Here is a 21,538-nt window from a genome sequence, read left to right as displayed (position 1 = left end):
GGTTTCTTAATAAGAGGCTTGATAACCGCCAGCTTGAATGGTTTTGGGAGGTGACCTAAAGATAACGACGAGTTAATGATATTGAGAAACGGTTCTTCGGCTACAGGTAACGGCTCTTTCAGTAATTTAGTGGGTACAGGATCTAATAAACATGTTGTTGGTTTAGATACAGTGATAAGTTTATTTAGCTCTTCCTGTCCTAAATTTGTAAAGCACTGCAGTTTATCTTTGGGTGCGATGGATGAAACTGAAGTGTTAGACGCTGTAGAATCTACATTCGCTATTGTATTTCTAATGTTATCTATTTTATCAGGGAGGAAATTCATAAAGTCATTACTATTTAACGTTGGTGGAATATTTGAATCAGGTGGCGTCTGGTAATTTGTTAACTTAGCCACTGTGCTAAATAAAAACCTTGGATTGTTTTGGTTATTTTCAATGAGTTTGTGTATATGCTCTGCCCTAGCAGTTTTTAGAGCCTGTCTATAGCTGGACATACTGTTTTTCCATGCAATTCTAAAAACTTCTAAGTTAGTTATTCTCCATTTGCGTTCAAGACTACGAGTTACTTTCTTGAGAGAGTGAGTATTACTGTTATATCATGGTACAGTACGTTTTTCTCTAACCTTTTTCAATTTGATGGGGGCAACAGCTTCTAATGTATTAGAGAAAATAGTGCCCATGTTGTCAGTAATTTCGTCTAATTCATGTGTATTTTTGGGTACAAATCGCAGTTGATATAGATCAGGCAGGTTATTTTCGAATCTTTCTTTGGTGGCTGGAACAATAGCTCTGCCCAGATGGTAACGCTGAGACATATAGTTAATATCAGTTATACGCAGCATGCACGATACAAGAAAATGGTCTGTAATATCATCACTTTGAGGTACAATATCTATAGCAGTAAGATCGATTCCATGAGATATAATTAAATCTAGTGTATGATTAAAATATGAGTGGGCCCGGTGACATTTTGCTTGACTCCAAAGGAGTTTATTAGGTCAGTAAACGCAAGTCCTAATGTATCATTTGCATTATCAACGTGAATATTAAAATCTCCCATGATTAGCGCCTTACCAACTGTAACTAGAAGGTCTGAGAGGAAATCTGCAAATTCTTTTAGGAATTCTGTATACGGCCCTGGTGGTCTATACACAGTAGCCAGAGCAAGAGATACATTAGATTTCTTTTGCATGTCTGACAGTGTAAAATTTAGTAGAAGTATTTCAAAAGAGTTAAACCTATATCCTGTTTTCTGGGTAACATTGAGGATATCACTATATATTGTTGCAACACCTCCGCCACAACCAGTCTGACGGGGCTCATGCTTATAACAGTAGTTTGGTGGAGTAGACTCATTTAGACCAAAATAATAATTTGGTTTTAGCCAGGTTTCAGTCAAGCAGAGTACATCAAAACTATTATCTGTGATCATTTCATTTACAATAACTGCTTTTGGTGTGAGTGATCTAATATTTATGAGCCCAAACTTTAAAAATTGTTTTTGTTCATTTACTTTACATTTTTCTGATTTAATTACGATAAGATTTTTTCTGGATCCTACATTATATTTTGACCTCACTATTCGGGGAACAGACACAGTCTTAATAGTTTTTACAGCGCAAGCACTTTTATCATTTAAGCGAGTGGAACAAAACTCATCATAATAGTTATCTGAGAATTGTCTTACTATTCGCAGATGACTATTATGATGAGTTTTGTTCCACACGCTTAAATTATAAAGTACTTGTGCTGTAAAAACTATTAAGACTGTGTCTGTCATCACAACTCTCTGAGAGTTTAGCATCGTAATATAATGTGTTTGATGAATGTCACTGAGAGGAAGAATATAAACTGCTGCATCAGCAGACATGCATATATCCACACACACAGAAAGAATAAAAAAGGACAGGACAGAACAAAACAAAAAAACAAGCATATCTTTTGCTAAGATATATGTATTGCTCTTGCTCCGAAGAGTCATGTGAACCGCAAAATAACAGAATTTAAAGTAATTTAATAATTGACATATACTCTTATTTTTATATAATAAATCCATTAGTCTCAATGTTTGCTTTACCTTCAGGAGTGATAGAAAACTCTAATAGGCTGAGTATTCAGCCCTTGCATACAAGCGTAAGACTGTTAAACATAATGCTTAGCTTACAACTTGTCTTTTGGTTATTTATTTACAAATAAATAAGGCAAACCATGCAATAGAGTTCCCTAGTGATGGGCACTTTTGGAAGCACTGCTTCATGAAGCTTCAAAATCTTTAGTTCTGAATATGTGGTTCGAAGCTGTGCTGCATCCCAATGTGTCTACTTACACTATGCCCTTAAAGTATGTACTCTTTTGGAGATAAAAAAGTACACACTTTTGAGTGTGAAGTAGAAGAGTAGGCAAGCTTTGGGACATACTATCAACGTCATACAGTTGTGCCTTACCCAGCTAGAATTTTTTGTTCTAAAAATGTTCTAAGAACATTACCATTGTTCTAACAATGTTTTTAGTGGGTAGTTTTATTTTTGTTCCCAGAACATTCTCTCAAAAGATAGGATAACGTTCTCTAAAAACATTATACAAATGTTTATTAATAACAATATTAGAACATTATCCCCTAACATTCTAAGTAAGATTTAAGCAGAGGTTTAGATGTTGATGTCTGTTTCAAAGTAATAGTTTGATTTGATGTCACCATAATGGTGGTAAGTGTTGGCTTTTAGTTGTTTAGTTGACACTACATGGTTTCACCCAGTCTAATGTATGGTGTTAGTTGGTATTATTTATTGAAGTGACTCAGTGGGTCAACAGCCTGAGATCCAGCTAAATTTAAAGCAGATAATTTCAAGAATTCCAGGAAATAGATTTTTGTCTTTGTCACACAAACATCAAGATTCAGTGTATGACTCTCAACTATGCTGACATGCTTCATGCAGCAATGTATTCTGGGTACATCATACAAAACTCATCCATGGCACCCAGAATGCATTGCGGCATGAAGCATGTCACCATTTTTGAGATCCATACACTAATTATTGAGGCCTTTGTAGCTAAGCATTCTGGGTTACAAAGAGGTTCATGAAAAAAGTAATTTAAAAAGAATAGACAAAATTATATATGATATAAATCTGTAGGATCCTATGTGTTGCAACACATTTGCTATAGTCACTTACAGTAAATTAACAGCATAGACTATACTCCAGATAAAACCAGTTTGACAGATTGTTACAATCATCACCTGATGAGGTTTTTAAATTCTCACCTTTTTTGCTGTAACAAATATAGTTACAGCAGTTTAACAAAAAGTAACATTGAAAAGAGTCATACTGCCTATGTACTGATCACCATAATGGTGACGTCAAACTAAACTATTATTTTCAATAAACCATCAACACCTCTGTTAATCTGTATAATAACTTTTTTACATTTATGACAGAAATAGTCAATCTTGTTTATAAAAAAGTGAAATTGGTAATACTGTTTTTGAAGTTATTTACGCTGGGGTTTGACATCAAACAAAGGTTGGGTTTTCACTTTCAACCACCATTTACTTCTGAGCCCCATCTAGTATGATGGGAAGCTTTATAAGAATGTTAGAGGATAATGTTGTAACAATGTTATCAATACACATATTTAGAATGTTTTCGGAGAATGTTATCCTACCTTTTAAAAGAACATTCTGGGAACTAAAATAAAACTTGCTGCTGAAAACATTCCCAGAACATGAAAAAATTTCTAGCTGGGTTTACAGATCGCTCTGATGCACAGTTACACACACACACCCTGTCACTGTAAACTGGTCTGTCAATCATCTCGACACAGTTAACATCCTCTATATTTAATTTGATTTAACTTCCTACCTTACTGGGGAGAAAAGAAGTAGCATATTGATTTGCCAGCAGTGGGTCTGCGAGAACCTTATTTATTTTTTTGATAATGATTATACTTTCCATAAAACACTTGCAATGGTTTTGTAAAAGCTGTTTTTATGCATATATTGGTCTTTTTTTGTGTGTGTGTGTGTGGGGGGGGTGATTTACACGGTTTTGACCAGTAGGCATCAGAAGTGAGTGGCATTTAAAATGCTTCATTTTTCCTATTAATAGCATTCACTTGTCTTGTTGATTTCAGATGATTTCTAAAGCGCGCTTCAACTGCTACAGCAAGCACCAGCTGAGTATTTGAATGTTGAGCAGCAGCTCAAATCATCTTTCACTTTGTTTGCTGCTGTCTGTACTGAGACATCCAATATTGAAATAATCACCATATTGATTAGTCTATTGATTATTATCATAACCATATATCACCTGCACCATCTTGAGTTCATTACTTTGGCACATCTGGTTAAAATGCACTGATGATGCTCTTGAATTCTCTTCCTCCAGGTGAAGAGATCGCTCAGACAGTTGAGCAAGCCATCAGTGGAGACTTCATGGGTCGTCTTATTGTCCAGCCCAGTGGTAGTGGAGAGGAAAACATGATCAGAATGACTCTACCTGTCATTGCCACTCATTATCTGGACAGCACCAGTCAGTGGGAGACTGTTGGCATGGAGCGCCGAAATGAAGCTGTTAACTATATCAACACAGGTCAGCAGGACACAACAGATATATAACTCACGATTACTAAATATTCAACAATATTACTGATTATTGATATTGAATGGAACCGAATCAACACTAAACTGACCTCAGCTGAACAATGACAATATTATTGTCTTTACGGCAGAAATGATCTCTGTTTCCATCATTGAATCAAATGATATCTTGTGAAGCTGCTTTAAAACATTCCATATTGTTTAAAGTGCCATATAAATGAATAAAGAATAAATAAATATAAATAAAATAAAACATATTGATAAAGAATCTGACTATTATTTTGAATAAAATTGTAAAGTACTCTCAAAGATGCACCCTTGAAAACTTCAGACCAAAAGCTGAAAAAATACCAGATAATTAAAACATAAAGATCCTTTCTTTGTCCTTTTTTTTTTTTTTTTTTTGTATAAAGGTTATCAGCGGCAGCTGGGTTACCGTAAAACAGATGGATCCTATGCTGCATGGACAGACAGGCCGAGCAGCACATGGTAGAGTCATTCTAATGTCGTTACTTGACTTTATGTTTCATGCTTATTTTCTCCTGTATTACATTTTATATTACATTAAGATTATTTGTAATATAAATAATAATTATAATTTAAATCTGTTAAAGGTTGACAGCATATGTGGCCAAAGTCTTCGCCATGGCCAGTAACCTTGTTAATATAGAGAGAAATGTGATCTGCAGCGCCCTCAAGTGGCTGATTCTCAACAAACAAACACAAGACGGCTCCTTTAAAGAGGATTCAGCTGTAATTCAGAAAGAGATGGTGGTAAGTTGAATGTTGTTAAATGTGTCCATAAAAAAAAAGATGGAAAGAACCTGAGCCAGTGATTTATTTCACTGTGGTCCCAAGTAGTAAAGCATTATATTATCTACTGCACAAACAAACAAAATATAACAATGTGCTGACTAGGGGCCCGTTATTCGTACGTCGCTAACTCAGTTAGCTGGATTTGATTGTTGACGATTTGGCGTGATCTTGGATCGTTTGGTTCTTCGAAGCTCATCCCGGAGCTGCTGTCATAGCAACAGGTCCGTAAGCTTCAACCTGCTCGGGAGCAGCTTATTTCATGTAAAAAGGATTAGATCGCTTCTTTTCAACCAGAACTGATACTCAAAATATGTCTGCTACCACCGCTACTTTATTACAAGAGTATCATACTGATCCAGGGACAATAATTTAAAATAATAATCATTAAAAAAATTATTTAAAAATAATATAAAAATGCTGTGTAGTCCATAACAGCCTACTATAGACACAGACAGTTTTACTCACTGAAATATTTATTTGTCATAAAAGTATTACTTCATAATTGTATTAGAGTCGTACACACATGCTATACAGATAATAGAGTCATGCATTATTTTGAGTGATGACTGCTATTATTAGAGTGGCTTGATGGAGCGCAGGAGATGCAGATAACATGATATTGACCCTTAAGAAACTTTCATTAATGCTGTCACGTAACAAATCTGTCCAAATATAAAATGAAATGAATAGATAATTTCTACATTCAAATAAAAATGTAAAGACTGCACAACTATTATAAATTGCGAATCTAAATAATTGGGAATCATGAAAAAAATTCTAATAAATAAAAACATGTATCTATTATCTGTTTCATGTATCTATTATAACATTTATGTAGTTTTGTTTGCTTGGCTGTTTCCTTATAAAAGTCCAGAAATTTGTCAAGTTTTTTTCAGGTGTCGTTTTAAATTATATGACGTCATTACATTGCCGTCTTGCCACCAGCCAATCGCTGCACTGCTGATCATGGTTTTGAGTATCGGTACATATCCCCTTTTAAGACAACACATGTCCTCTTGTGGAGTAGAAGCATCTGAGGTTGCTTCATGCCATTCACATCCTGGACAGGCTCAATTGTGCAGCCGATGAGCTTTCATGTTAGCAGTCTCACCCAGGGGAATGGAGACACCACCTCCAGTCGGTTCCTCTGATTTGGGAATGCTTCAGAGATGCTCAGGTAGACCTGTTTGCCTCTTCAGAGAATTCCTACTGCCAGTTGTTTTACTCCCTGACCGAGGGCACCCTTGGACAAGTATGCGTTTCCCACAGTAAGCCTTCTTGCACAGATGTTGTGCAAGATCAGGGAGGACAAGGTTTCTGAACTTGTACTTGTTTTTGTACTTGGCTGTATGTCACTTCACTTCACTTATAGTTAACAGCCTAACTTTGAAGTCTGCTTTTTCATCATGTGACCATATGCATTTTTGAGCCATGTGAAAGGTAAGCTGTCCGGAGCCTTTGATTAGGCAGTTATGTTTAAGTTGACTGGCAAATTTTATTTTTGGGAGGGATCAGGGATAAAAATGTAACTGATACCCAATTGTTTGCCAGATAATTGTTTGTGGAAGAAGAGAGTAAATGTCTTTTAATTGAATGTTGATCACTCAGAGTTTACATCTAACAGGGACTTCAAAATGCCATCAAAATGAACGAAAATGCCCTCCAAATTCAGAACTGCCCCTGCTCAGTTAAAACAACTCTATTAAGACTCTCACGGTTAAAGTGAAGTGTGGAAATGAATTAAAAAAAATTGAAAAAAACTGAATGCAGCTTTGCGTTTAGATCTATTCGCATGCATCAAAGATTTCTTTATAAGCAATTTTTTCAGCATTAAAGATTATATACAATCACACACATTTCTTTTGAGTACGCTACCCCATGCACATACAAAAACACAAGACATTTTAACATTAATAATCACACACTCTCTCTCTCTCTCTCTCTCTGACATACACAACTCTCTTTCTCTCGCACACACACATAATCTGACTGTTTTTGTGATAGTCTAGTTTATTTGTGCTTTATTTGTCCAGGGTGGCGTAGAGAGCAAAGATGCCGATGCCTCTCTGACAGCCTTTGTTGTGATTGCTATGCAAGAGCCCAGAGAGATCTGTGCTGGATCAGTTTCTGTAAGTGAATTTGTTTCACCACGTGCAGGTCTGTAATATTGTTTTTATTCGTACAGTAAGCCAACTCTAATACATGGCTTATCCTTCCTGAAAAGACCATTAACATTACAGATTACATTTGAAGTAACAATTAATTCACATAGACATATCCTAAAAACAGTGCAAAATTAGGTGATTTTAGGTCAGTGGCTGTCTGATGCTCTCTCTCGGTGGGGAATAGCAACAGTGCCGCTCAAACACTTACGATGTCTTCATCGCCTAACGGCAGCACATGCAGTGAGCAATCCAGTCATTATACAGATCAGTGGACAACACACATGAACCTTCAGGAGTTTACACAATAGTCCATTCATGACGTCTGTCATCATTTACTCACTATCATGTCATTCCAAACCTGAAAAAAAAATAATGAAGGTAACCAAATAGGTTTTAGTCTCTACTGACTTCGATAGTATTTTGTTTCCATACTATGGGAGTCAAAGGGCACATATTTGGTTACCAACTTTCTTGAAAATATCTTCTTCTCAAACCACTTTAGAACGACTTGAGAGTGAGTAAATGACAGAATTTTAATTTTTGAGTGAACTGTTCCTTTAACAGTTGACTACGCTGAATGTTGAAGGATGCAGATATAATAAATTATTATTATTATTATTATTATTATTATTTATTTTTTTTAATTTTCACACTTTTATAGAGTCTGCCTGAAAGTATCAGGAAGGCTGTTGTCTTCTTAGAAGGTCGACTTCCACAACTGACCAATCCTTACGCTGTTGCGATGACATCATATGCCATGGCCAATGAGAACAAACTCAATAAAGACATTTTGATGAGACACTCCTCACAAGAAGAAGGTCAGTCAAGTCAACAAGGCATCAAAAAGAGATGTACTTTGTAACAGTGCTCACTCCGACCCAAATGTAAATAACAGAAGAATTACAGATGTTTTGTGGTTTAATGACAGCTGCTTGAGACAATCCTGTTTCTATTGCTGTGTTGTGTTTGAAACAGCCGGTCGGTCCTGGACTGTCCCTGGACAGCATCATCACTCACTAGAGGCCACGGCTTATGCTGTGCTGGCGCTTGTGAAGGCAAAAGACTTTGATAAAGCAGGAGAAGCAGTGCACTGGCTGGCCAGACAACAGTCTCACTATGGAGGATCTGGCACCACACAGGTTCACTAACACCTCATCATTTGACTGATAGACAGCAGAACAAGTGCAGGACTGAAACTGCAGGACAGGATTTAAATGCTTTTCTGTCTTTTCTAGGCGACCATCATGGTGTTCCAGGCCGTGGCAGAGTATCGCACACAGGTGAAGGACCGACAAAACTTCAATATGGAAGTGGAGCTGTCTGTAGCAGGAAGAAGCAAACCTGTCAGATATACTATCAAAAAAGACAATGCACATCTTACATGGTCACACAAGGTGAGGAATAACTCATCTACTAGATTCAAACTGTTTGCTGCTTGTGTCAGTTGAAAGTTTTTGTGGTATGATATTAAATAAATAATTATGGGAGTTTTGTGGTTTGTCATTCATATTTTTCATGTCAATAGTGTTTAATCAATTAAATCTTCAGGTGTCTCTGTTTCATTTGATTATTCTGATGACTCAAGTACGTCTGCATTCACTCAACAGGTGGACATAAAACATGAGTTCACTGTAACTGCTAGAGGAACTGGAAGAGCCACTCTCTCAGTGAGTGTTCATGAGTGTTTATACAGTCAACAGCAAGATTAAAGGGACAATTACTCATTAATTACTCACCCTCATGTCATTCCATACCCATAATACATTCATTTATCTTCGGAACATACATCAAGCTACAAGAATACTTTTTGATTTTAAAGAAAACAAAAATAATAAACTGTGTCATGGTACTGTTGTGAATGTACAGCAAAGACTAATCGTCCCCTTGGAATTATAAGGTTCTATCTCCATTCCGTGTAGTTTTGAGATATTCAGCTTTAAAGTTTTTGCATTCCATTCGACTGTTTAGATAGAACCTTATTGTTTTTTTTTTTTTGAATAAAAATCCCATAATTATGTATACAACATAAACAAAATCTATCACAAAATGTAAATATGTTGTCACAGAATAACAATATGGGAATAACTCAAATTTGACAAAAATGTCAGATAGAACCTTATAATTCCAAGGGGACGTAATGTAAAAAAAGACATTTTTGAATAAAGTTAAATTAAAGTTATTTTTATTTACTTTGCGCATAAAAAAAAGTGTTCTCGTAGCTTCATAAAATTATGGTTGAACCACTCATGTCACATTGATTATTTTAACGATGTCCTTACTGGGCTGTAAAATGTTTCCATTTAGTTGTTATCTATGCAGGGTCTGAAAGCTCTCAGATTTCATCTTAATTTGTGTTCCGAAGATTAACAAAGGTCTTACTGGTTTGGAACGACATAAGGGTAATTAATGACAGAATTTTTGGGTGAACTATCCCTTTAAAGCGTGTGAATATCTGAGACGTTCGGCTGTTTTCAGGTTCTGACGATGTACTACGCCAGACCTGTTGAGAAGAAATCTGACTGTACTTTCTTTGATCTGACTGTTAAAATGGAGAAAGACAAAGAAAGTAAGATTGAGTTCATGCTCTTTCTGTGGCACTTTCCATACATTCAAAGCTAAAATAAAACCTCCAAAACACTTCATTATGTGCTGCTTTTTGATTGTAATTTTTTATTGATTTTTAACTTTTTTGTTTACTTTAGCAAAACAAGGAGCCATTGAAACATACATGCTCACTGTGGATTTCTAGTATGTAAACAAAAATCCTACGTTTATTATTAGGCCAATAAACTATTTGTATCTGCAATTTATGATTTAAGATGTTCTCACACTTGCACAGATGCAACTGACAGTTTATTCAGAGGCGAGCAGCTCTTTGTTACTACAATATAATAATTCTAAGGTCAAACAAACTCAGGTTTACACCAAAAGCTCTAGTGTGAAAACAGCTTTAAACGCAGACTGAGTAGATGATGCAAAACTATAAAACCAGTTAATAAAGTCTGCTCTTGGTCTCCATCTTCACAGCTACAAAAGTGGCAAATCTGATGCCACCATGACTATTCTGGATATTGGTTTACCGACTGGATTTGTTGTTGAAGAAAATGATCTTAAAGAGGTACTGTGATGATAAACTGATGATTCACATCTGTATATACACTCAAAAAAATAACACATTGGTTGAACATGATTTAATCGTGGACAGTGGTTCCACGTGATTACACCACATTATCTTAACAACAATGGATGATGTTCAACCAGCTTGAAATATTTGTGTTCATTTAACATGATTCAGTTGAGTTCAGAAAAAGAAGCTGTACATTGCAATTAAGTAATTAAATGATTAACTGAGTGATAATTGTGAATTAGTGATGAACAGCTGCTGTTAAGGTAAGGTTTAGATGTTGATTTATTGTTTCATTTGAAGTAACCATGTTAAAGATCAGTGTTTGCTTTAGTTGGGCTCTTGACCCTTGACTTCAGTTGTTGTGTTTTCTCTGGCTGTTATAACCGTGTTTTTCTAAAACATTTTTGTTGTATCTCGAAAGCCCAGAAAAATTCCATTATCATTTTTAACTTAACCCATTGATGATGATAATGAATTATTGAACTGTTTGGAGTGTGACCTCTGATGAAATGGGTGTTGGGTAATTAGTTAGATAGTATAGTAAAAGCGATTCTAAGAAGCAGTGGTTCTGTGACAAATAGTTAATATAAAGGATTTTCCAAAGAGTTTGGTCTTCTACGGTGTCAAACAGTCACACACAGACATCAATAATCAGAATATTTACCTCAACAATGGTTACCAATAAAAAAAAAATGCTGCAGAGCATGCTGGGAGCCATAGATTCGTTTTGTACTATAATAATACCCAGCATGCATTGCAGCAGGTTTTTTTTTTTTTTTCACCATTGTTGAGGTTCATATTCTGATAGCAGTGTAGTGACGTGACATTCAGCCAAGTATGGTGTCCCATACTCAGAATTTGTGCTCTGCATTTAACCCATCCAAAGTGTACACGCACGCACACATGTTTGTTTTTGTGAAAAGTGGGGACATCCCATAGGCGTAATGGTTTTTATAATGTAGAAACTGTATATTCTATCGCCATTCACTAACCCTAACCCTAACCCTCACAGGAAACTTTGTGCATTTTTACTTTCTCAAAAAAACTCATTCTGTATGATTTATAAGCGTTTTGAAAAATGGGGACATGGCTTATGTCCTCATAAGTCACCCTCTCCTTGTAATACCTGTGTCATACCCATGTCATTATACAGAGTTGTGTCCTGATATGTCACAGAAACATGCCCACACACACACACACAGACACACACACACACACACACACACACCCGGAGCAGTGGGCAGCCATTTTATGCTGCAGCGCCCGGGGAGCGGTTGGGGGTGGGATGCCTTGCTCAAGGGCACCTAAGTCGTGGTATTGAAGGTGGAGAGAGAACTGCACATGCACTCCCCTCACCCACAATTCCTGCCGGCCCGAGACTCAAACTCACAATCTTTCGATTGGGAGTTCCCCCTGATTATTGATATCTGTGTGTGACTAATTGCTGCGATAGAAGAAAGATGTATGTGCATAAACTTTTTGTTAATTTTATATAAACTGATTACAACAAAACAACTGGCTCTTTGCATGGCTTCCATTATAATAAAATGAACTAATTATGCAGCATCTATTTAGTCAGAGTTCAAACTCTGAACAGCCCCATAATTGATGATTGTCATCACCAGTAAGCTGCACAATAACCAGTACCTGATAATATTTTCTCTGGTTTTCTGAGTTATAATAAACATGTTTTAAAATCACATGGTTATAACAGCCAGAGAAAAAACTAAGACAGAAGTCAAGGGTCAAGAGCCCAACTAAAGCAAACACTGATCTCTAACATGGTTACTTCAAATGAAACAATAAATCAACATCTAAACCTTAGTTCATTCTCAATAAGATCTTCTGTAGACGTCTGACAGAAATAAAGTCAGTCTGGTTATTAATAAGTGGAGCTGCTGATGCTGTTTGTGGGGTTGTTTAATCAGATCTTGAGAGATTTCATGTATTTTATTTCAGTTGATTTCATCTAAGTCTGTGTCTGAAGTCAGTTGTAGTAGTTCTTGTGTTTCTCTTTTCTTCAGTGATTCTGTTTGTTAACAGCAGCTGTTCATCACTAATTCACAATTAGCACTTAGTTAATCAATTAATTACTTAATTGCAAAGTTTTAAAACTTACATGGTTTGACTCAGCTAAGTGATTGAAACATGTCATTTTAAAATTAAAACTTCATGTTAAACCAACGAGTGACAGTTTTAAGTCAGTGTAACATGACACAATCATGTTGAAATGAAAAAGAGCCAAAATGGCATTAATTCAACATGAATTGTTCAGGTAAAGTGAACAAAACTGAAAAATCATTTTTTTGAGCGTAGAACACAGTGGCAGAGCCAGAGATCTGATTGGCCACCCCGGGTGCACCCGAAAAAAAAATTTAATTGCTACTATTTCATTTTCATCTTTGTTTAATCTTACTGAAAGTAGCAGTTATTTTAGCCTTGAAGTCGAGAACGCATCTGGTGCTGCATCGAGCTTCATCTCATCCAGTGTATCTTCCAGCTCTCATGCCACACGTTCATTTTCTTACGGAGTGAAAAACGTTGTAGAGCAAAGAAAACAGAGACAACATGCTGACAAACAAGACAGAGCAGGTTACTTAAGAATAAAGAATTTCAAACAACAAATACAGGAATGGAGCTCTTTAGTGGCGTGACGGTTCACATGTGATCCCGGTCAACAGGGAAGTGATTCTTCCAGATTAATCCAGAATTCATTTTTTTGCCTATAATCCTGACCCACATTAATTATGCAGATCAGTAATAAAAAATCGGTTTGTTGGGATCAGAGTGATGCTGGGGTCTGGATTCAGGATAAGCATTAATTTCTTTACTCCGCATTCTGACAGGAGGGATTGGGACGTTTTTAACTCACCACATATTGTCCTTTCCCACCTTCACTGACAAAGTGGTCTCTGATTGGTTAAACCTCCTTAATAAGACGTGAATTAAAATCTTAGGATTTATTCATGCTTTCTTTATGTCAGGTTGAAGTTACACACTGATTTTCTGTCATGGTCTATTCCCACATAGCAACATTGCATTGGCCCCGATCCGGCCCACATCTGGCACCCATGGAAAGATGATCTGGCCCACATGCAGCGTGGAATGATGGCACTTGGGTGGACCGCTCCTGTTTGCCAGATTTGAGCCACAAGCAGGCCATAGCAATGCCACATGTCAGCCAAGAGTAAAGAAATTAACCAGAACTGGACCTTATCTGAGCCACAAAATCTGTTTATATTAAATATGAAGTATTTCAGCCTTAATAAGCCTTTTAACAAGCAGAATCACTGAAGGAAAGAAGAGAACACAAAAAGAGAAGAGCAGAAACACAAGAACTACAACTGACTTCAGCCACAACCTTAGATGAAATCGACTGAAGATAAAAGAAGACATTAAATCTCTGGAGATCTCAGCAGAGGAGGATTAAACAACTCCACAAACAGCTTTACCAGCTTCACTTATTACTAACCAGACTTACTTTATTACTGTTACACATCTACAAAAGTTTTTTATTGAGAATTAACAGAGGTTTAACTCTAATGTGTTTCACCATAACAGTGATTAGTGTTTTCATTAGTTGGGCTCTTAACTCTTATTATACATTTCGTCTTTTTTTGGCGGCTGTTACAGTGTGTTTGTTAGCCACATTTGCAGCATCAAAGAAAGCTAGAGTGACATGATATCAAGTGACGGCTGTTATCTGTTGATGGTTTTATAATCATCATGAAGTACACTGGTTCAATTATGTTTTTTTAATCTAACAATTTTGTTGTTCCAATGATGCATTCATATTACAAACCCTGTGTTTCTGCTGCATGAGATCCAGTAGTATTATAACAATCAGTTAAAATATTTTAACAAACATGAAATCAACATATTTAACCTTTGCTGTCACACACAGATATAAACAATCAGCACATGAAACACAATAATGGTGACAATCAAAAATATTTAGATAAACTGATCAATTCAGAACTTCACTGAAAAGCTACTAAGTCACAACAAAAACTACAGCAAAAAATATAAGAAAATATTAAGAATTAAAATAAATAATAGGACAATTCAGCGGCATCATTTATTCATGTTGCAATGCATGCTGGGAGTTTTGTACTATGCTAGTACCTAGCATGCATTGCAGCAAGGTACATTTGATTGTCACCATTGTTGAGATTCATGTGCTGACTGTTGATGTCTGTGTCAGTCAATCATAGACTGACTTGTTCGTGCTTGTTAAAATCTTTTGATTGTTGTAATATTGATGGACCTCATGCTACAGAAACACCGGGTTTGTGATGTGAATATATTAATGAAACAATTGTTAAAAAATTGCAAATCTGCCTGTTTCATGATGATTATAAAACCATCAACAGATGACCACCATCACATGACCTCAATTGACTTTAGCTTTCTTTGATGTCACAAATGTGTTTAACAAACACACTGTCACAGCAGCCAAAAAAGACATAAGATAGTATAAGAGTTAAGTGTGCAACTAATGGGAACACTAATCACTGTTATGGTGACACACATTATAGTTAAACCTCTGTTAATTCTCACTAAAAACTTTTGTAGATGTCAAACAGAAGTCAGTAGTAGTTCTTGTGTTTCTCTTTTTCTGTTCTCTTCTTTCCTTCAGTGATTCTGCTTGTTAACAGGCTTATTAATGCTGAAATTACTTCATATTTAATATATACACAGATTTTGTGGCTCCAATAAGGTTCACTTCTGGTTAATTTCTTTACTCTTGGCTGACATGTGGCATTGCTATGGCCTGCTTGTGGCTCAAATCTGGCAAACAGGAGCGGTCCGCCCAAGTGCCATCATTCCACGCTGCATGTGGGCCAGATCATTTTTCCACGGGTGCCAGATGTGGGCCGGATCTGGGCCGAAACAATGTTGCAATGTGGGATTGACCCCCTGAATTACCCTCGGTCACCTCATGTATAAAATCCTAGCTCTAAAATCTAACACTCATCTGCTGAAAGGACATAGCGCATTTTGATCATGTCATGTATTGAGGTTTTTGTTTTCTTATGTTCTTGTCCTCAGTTGTCCAGAGGGAAGGAGAGATTCATTCAGAAATTTGAAATGAATGAAGTTCTGTCAGAGCGAGGATCCCTCATCCTCTACTTAGATAAGGTATCAGCAAACTGTTGTCTGATGATTTCGTAAACAGATTCAATCATGTTTTCTTTTGATCAGGAAATGTGATATTGTTTTATATTTCTATTAAATATTGAGTTCTTCATTCTGATTAGCTGACAAAGTGCTTCATTATGTCATTATGCTTTATCTGCAAATCAATAAAGTTTCATGTCACTGCATGTTCACCTTTAAGTACATTGTGGACAACATATAGTCATATTTCACATAATATTATAAGCACAATATAAAGTATACATGTAATATATAGCCTTTTACTATAGGTTTTCTGTCAGATATGTAGCACACAAAAATCTTTTCAGTGTAAATGCAACTATAGATATTTTATTTTTTTTATTAGATTTATTATTATTATTTGAGGCTAATGCAAATATTAACATGGGCAGTTTCCACTGTAAAATCTTAAATGGAAAATATAATTTTGCATTTGTTTCTGTATTAATAGGTTTCTCATAAAGAGAAAGAAGTAATTTCCTTCAGAATGCACCAGCTGTATAATGTTGGTCTGCTACAACCTGCTGCAGTCACAATATATGAATATTACTCACCAGGTGAGCTGCAAACACACTTGCCCATCTTCTCACATGAACACTTGAAATATATAATTTAGCAAAAGAGATTTGCAAATGATAATAATACAGTGATTAAGGAAAAGGCAAGGAATATATCTGTACACGTTGCTCTGGTACTCTGTAAAACCTGATAAGTAAACTTTACTCAAACCATTTGAGTAAACAGATTGCCTTGATTTAAACCATGTAAGTTTTAAAACTTTGCATTCAAGTAATTAAGTGATTAACTAAGTGCTGATTGAGAATTAGTGATGAACAGCTGCTGTTAACAAACAGAATCACTGAAGAAAAGAGAAACACAAGAACTACTACAACTGACTTCAGACACAGCCTTAGATGAAATCAACTGAAATAAAATACATGAAATCTCTCAAGATCTGATTAAACAACCCCACAAACAGCATCAGCAGCTCCACTTATTAATAACCAGACTGACTTTATTTCTGTCAGACGTCTACAGAAGATCTTATTGAGAATGAACTAAGGTTTAGATGTTGATTTATTGTTTCATTTGAAGTAACCATGTTAGAGATCAGTGTTTGCTTTAGTTGGGCTCTTGACCCTTGACTTCTGTCTTAGTCTTTTCTCTGGCTTTTCTCTGAAAACTTAAATGGTTTAAGGCAATCGGTTTCCTCAAGTGGTTTGAGTTAACATAACTTGAAGTCTGAAGTCACACTGTAAAACCCAACAAGTTAACTTAACTCAAATCGTTTGAGTAAACAGATTGCCTTGATTTAGACCCTGTAAGTTTTAAAACTTTGCAATTAAGTGATTAATTGAGTGATAATTGTGAATTAGTGATGAGCAGCTGCTGTTAACAAACAGAATCGCTGAAGAAAAGAGAAACATTTTTTTTCAAGTCAGTTGTAGTAGTTCTTGTGTTTCTCAAGTGGTTTGAGTTAAGTTACTTGTTGCGTTTTACAGTGTAGTCGTCTTTAATTAAATGCATGTGTGTTTCAGATGCACGCTGTAGAAAGTTCTACCACCCTGAAAGAACAGATGCTGTGATACACAGACTGTGTAAAGGAGACCTGTGCCTGTGTGCAGAAGGTATTACAATTATATATATTTTATTCCCCAGATATTTTTATATAAAGCCATTCACAACTTGTCATAAGAGCCAAATCATTTTCGTGTTCTACTTAATTTTATTTATTTACAATCATTTTTACGTATTTTTTTACTTTTTATGAATGGAGGAAAATGTGTTGTTGGTCTGTTATGATTGTGACCATTAATATCAGAAAATTCACATCTAAACACAGAGAACTGCAGTTACCAGAAGAAGAATCATGTCAGAGATGGGGAGCGTTTCAATAGATCCTGTGAAGCTGGCATGGATTATGGTAAACACATGTTCTCCTTTCTCAGCCATTGAGATCCAGTATCACAGCTCTGATATAACACCAATATAACACGACTGTTTGACAGTTTACTCTCAGCTCTGATATAACACCAATATAACACGACTGTTTGACAGTTTATAAAGTCACAGTGGTGGGGATGGATCTGAAACAGGACTCTGACATCTATGAAATGAGGGTGGAGAAGATGCTGAGAGAAGGTACAGTTCATTATTAATCTGTGTCCATCTTAAGTATACATCCGGCACTTCTTTTGTGGAATATACATGTAAACGTATTTTATGTGAAATACCTAATTAAGGTCAACACTAATTAAAAAAAATAACATGCATTTTATATGATCCCTCGTATTTTGGTAAAATATTTAATATTTTGCAGATTTTGCAAGGTGTATGTAAACTTTTGACCTCAACTGTATTTACATCTGCACTTTATGATGAGAGAATTTGTGTGACAGCAGAATTCAGTCGTTTCAGTGATGACTCATGTGAACTCTTCTAAATGGCCATTGCTTTCATAAGCTCAACAGAATCGTGTGATTGGTTATAATACGCAACGCTGTAAATACGCGGAAAAAGAATCATGGTGCAACATTGAGCAGATCTAAATTTAATGCTGCAGTTAACACTTCATTTAATTTTATTCGTGACAGCCATAATGGATTTAGTTTAACTGTACAACAGCATTTTTTTCCACATGAGTTGCCATAGTTTTTAAAAATGGAAACCTATCACCAGTGTTGTGCATGAACGCGTTCAATGAACGACGTTCACTGAATGCGTTCATATTTTCGCCGAACGCTGAACTGAACGAATCACTTTTCATACAATGAACGTGAACGAGAGCGGCGCTCACTCTGGCAGGAATGAACAGCACGCGCAGTTCACGTTCACGCTCATTTGAAAAGTCAGGTTTAACAGGGCTTAATTTAAGCCGGAACATGATCCGTCACCTCCGACATTGGATCCGGCACCTCCTGTGTCACTAAAATTAATTGCCTAAATGAAAAAAAAAAATACTGTTTGAGACACATGACTTGCGCGCTTGTTCTACTAGTTGAGATTGCTGTTAGCCTCAATTGTTTCACGCAGGGGAAAAATGTCAAAAAGACAGGAAAGTTTGCTTAACTTTTTCAAATACGCTGGACAGTCAGATCCCAAACTAGCAAAAATCGTTTCCGCTGATCAAAAAGGAGACCACAGTGGACACAGTAGCCTAGTATCGATATCTCGTTATTTCGACATAATAAGGGGACATTCTAATCTGCATTAAGCCACATTAAGCGTTCATATAATGGTTTTCTATGGGAGGAAAATGCTTAACCGTTCATATTATGGGCTCATCTGATTTTTTGTACATAGCATAGCCTATTTGTTAGGATTTTAGTATCATAATGATTAGGCTAATAAATGTACGCACAATTATCCGTGAACTTGATTTGAACAAATGCCTTTCAACTTGTGTGTGCAAAATTCAGAATTAAATTAATGTGCAGAAATTTGTACAAATAGAGAGTAGGCTATGTAGGCATACTATACTGTTGTAGCCATTAAAAAAAGTGCGTTTCATATTTGTTAAAATATTATAATGTTATTTTTTTTTTTCCCCATTTATGTTGATTTATGAAAAGTGAACAGCACGACCGAGTAAGATAGAATGCGCAATATGAGACATGGAGCGGGTCAGACATGATTTTGAACGTTGAAGTTGTTATAGAAAGCCTTTCTTTAAAGTGAATTTAGTTTTGTATAAATTGTATCTTAATTTTAATAAACTTTTCATCAACCAATTGCCTGTATTTAATGAATAGGCCAACGAAACAAATATAACGGAGGCGCCCACGCGCTCACTTGCATTGCACGTGAACTAGAGCACATCCTTACTTAACAAAACTGTGTATGCCTCACACAGACATGACAAATACATCAAATACACAAAGCTTGAAATGTCTTTAAACTAAATAATTCAAAACGAAAAAAGAAAAAGGCTACTCTCTGATTATGTAATCCATTAGGCTTATTTATTTGCATTTCTCTCTATAAGCGCGTTCACACGGAGATGGCGATCGTCAACTTCATCTTTGCAGCCGAGTCGACACTTTTAGAGAAAACACTACACGTGTCACCGGATTTACAGATGCACGCACACATATTATTTCGAAATAACGAGATATTGTGTTGAAATAACATTATTATTGAGTAAGATAGTGGCCTATCTTAAAAAGAATTTTACAAATGAATGTGAACTAGTTAGTTTTTAGATATGTGAACTTATTTCATTTAAAAAAAAAAGAACTATGAACATGAACTAGTTCATTATCATCTGTGTGAACTGAACTTTGAGCTAGTTCTTTTTAAGTATGAACTGGCACAACACTGCCTATCGCGCAGAACCATCATTTAAAATTGGAATTTCTCTGGATTTATAAATCCTTGGGATCTCTTGAGATAACGTAAGTACACAACTGCATGAAATATATCACACTGTGCAAGTTGTTTTTGGATATTTTATATGAAAATCCTGCGCCTTTAATAGCGTAGGTGAACGCAGGCATTGACACATGCGCTCTAGAAAGCGTCATCTTAGCCCAGCATCGGCTCTATTTTTCTAGATAAATTATGACCAATAACCACCTTGTGGAACAATGGCCTTGATAGCACATTTACTTAGGTATAATGAATTGCATGTTTTTATTACTGTTGAAATGTGGCTGACATTTGGGACATCATGATGAAATTGTCTCCTGTTCTGTGCTGTAGGCACTGATGTGGATGCTGAGGGGAAAGTGAGACCATTCCTGGGTCGTCCCAGTTGCAGAGAATCTTTAGGATTGGTGAAAGGCAAGTCGTACCTCATCATGGGGAGATCTGTTGACCTGCCAGAGCTGGGAGGAAGGTATGTGTCAGTACTCACTGATCTACAGGATTCTGCTTTTACACTAAAGGACCCACAACCCAGTAAATTTAGCATGCAACATATCATCGGATAAAAAATAAAAATAAAAAATGTAAAAGAGTGAAATTATCTAAAGCGCTATGTGAATTTTCCTCATATAGTGTGACTTTAACGTAGAATTGCTGCACGAGTCATTTCGTAGACCAATGAAAACCAAATTAATCTTAAACATCAGCTTAAGTGTCTGTTAGTGTGATGATTTTTTTTTAATGATTATTTATACCAAAATGGATTCATAGGTTTTGCATAGTGTGTCATCTGTTGTTTTTAGACTGCAGTATGTTTTTGGAGAGCAGACCTGGGTTGAATACTGGCCTACAAGAGAAGAAAGCCAAATTCCAGAACATAAGGAGCGATACATCGGCATTACTGACCTCCAGAACAGCCTCTTAAATTTTGGATGTACTACTTAAATATACAGTAGCGTAACAAGAATTTCTTAACTAAAAGAAATGTAACATTATCTTTTGCATACTCTAAATAAATTGTTCTTTATAATAATGGTTTTCACCAAAATATGCTGGTGTAATTCCATAATAAAACTTGAACATCTTCATGCACGATCCATTATGATGTCTTTCATGCAGTTCCTGAATTCCTATTTTAAAATCTTATTTTCTGTATTTAGCCTCCTCTGTGTGTTTGATTGACAGCCAATCTGACCAATAATGCAGAATCCACCATTTTGTCTGACAAACAATGAAGTAAGGAGATTAAGCCGATTAAAGTCAACAGAGTTGAACTTGAAAATGGGGTAGTTATGTGTTTGCATA

General features: G+C 36.0%; 1 protein-coding gene across 1 annotated transcript in view; it reads left to right on the top strand.

Moving 5' to 3' along the window:
- Positions 1 to 21,330, top strand: part of LOC113049880 (complement C3-like) — a 52,913-nt gene extending 31,583 nt beyond the window's left edge. Inside the window, exons 23-40 of the mRNA XM_026212635.1 lie at positions 4,389 to 4,592; positions 5,014 to 5,089; positions 5,215 to 5,374; positions 7,450 to 7,545; positions 8,243 to 8,399; positions 8,557 to 8,720; positions 8,817 to 8,975; positions 9,189 to 9,248; positions 10,057 to 10,147; positions 10,284 to 10,329; positions 10,609 to 10,699; positions 15,761 to 15,850; positions 16,320 to 16,425; positions 17,407 to 17,496; positions 17,712 to 17,792; positions 17,927 to 18,010; positions 20,570 to 20,705; positions 21,037 to 21,330. Coding sequence (XP_026068420.1) covers positions 4,389 to 4,592; positions 5,014 to 5,089; positions 5,215 to 5,374; positions 7,450 to 7,545; positions 8,243 to 8,399; positions 8,557 to 8,720; positions 8,817 to 8,975; positions 9,189 to 9,248; positions 10,057 to 10,147; positions 10,284 to 10,329; positions 10,609 to 10,699; positions 15,761 to 15,850; positions 16,320 to 16,425; positions 17,407 to 17,496; positions 17,712 to 17,792; positions 17,927 to 18,010; positions 20,570 to 20,705; positions 21,037 to 21,178 — 2,033 coding nt within the window. The 3' untranslated portion in view covers positions 21,179 to 21,330. The remainder of the gene's footprint in view (positions 1 to 4,388; positions 4,593 to 5,013; positions 5,090 to 5,214; positions 5,375 to 7,449; positions 7,546 to 8,242; positions 8,400 to 8,556; positions 8,721 to 8,816; positions 8,976 to 9,188; positions 9,249 to 10,056; positions 10,148 to 10,283; positions 10,330 to 10,608; positions 10,700 to 15,760; positions 15,851 to 16,319; positions 16,426 to 17,406; positions 17,497 to 17,711; positions 17,793 to 17,926; positions 18,011 to 20,569; positions 20,706 to 21,036) is intronic.
- The last annotated feature ends 208 nt before the right edge of the window (positions 21,331 to 21,538 follow it).

The sequence above is a fragment of the Carassius auratus genome, chromosome 1 (genome assembly GCF_003368295.1).
Source record: "Carassius auratus strain Wakin chromosome 1, ASM336829v1, whole genome shotgun sequence".
NCBI classification, from domain to species: Eukaryota; Metazoa; Chordata; class Actinopteri; order Cypriniformes; family Cyprinidae; genus Carassius; species Carassius auratus.
This window is presented reverse-complemented; position numbering and strand designations above follow the sequence as displayed.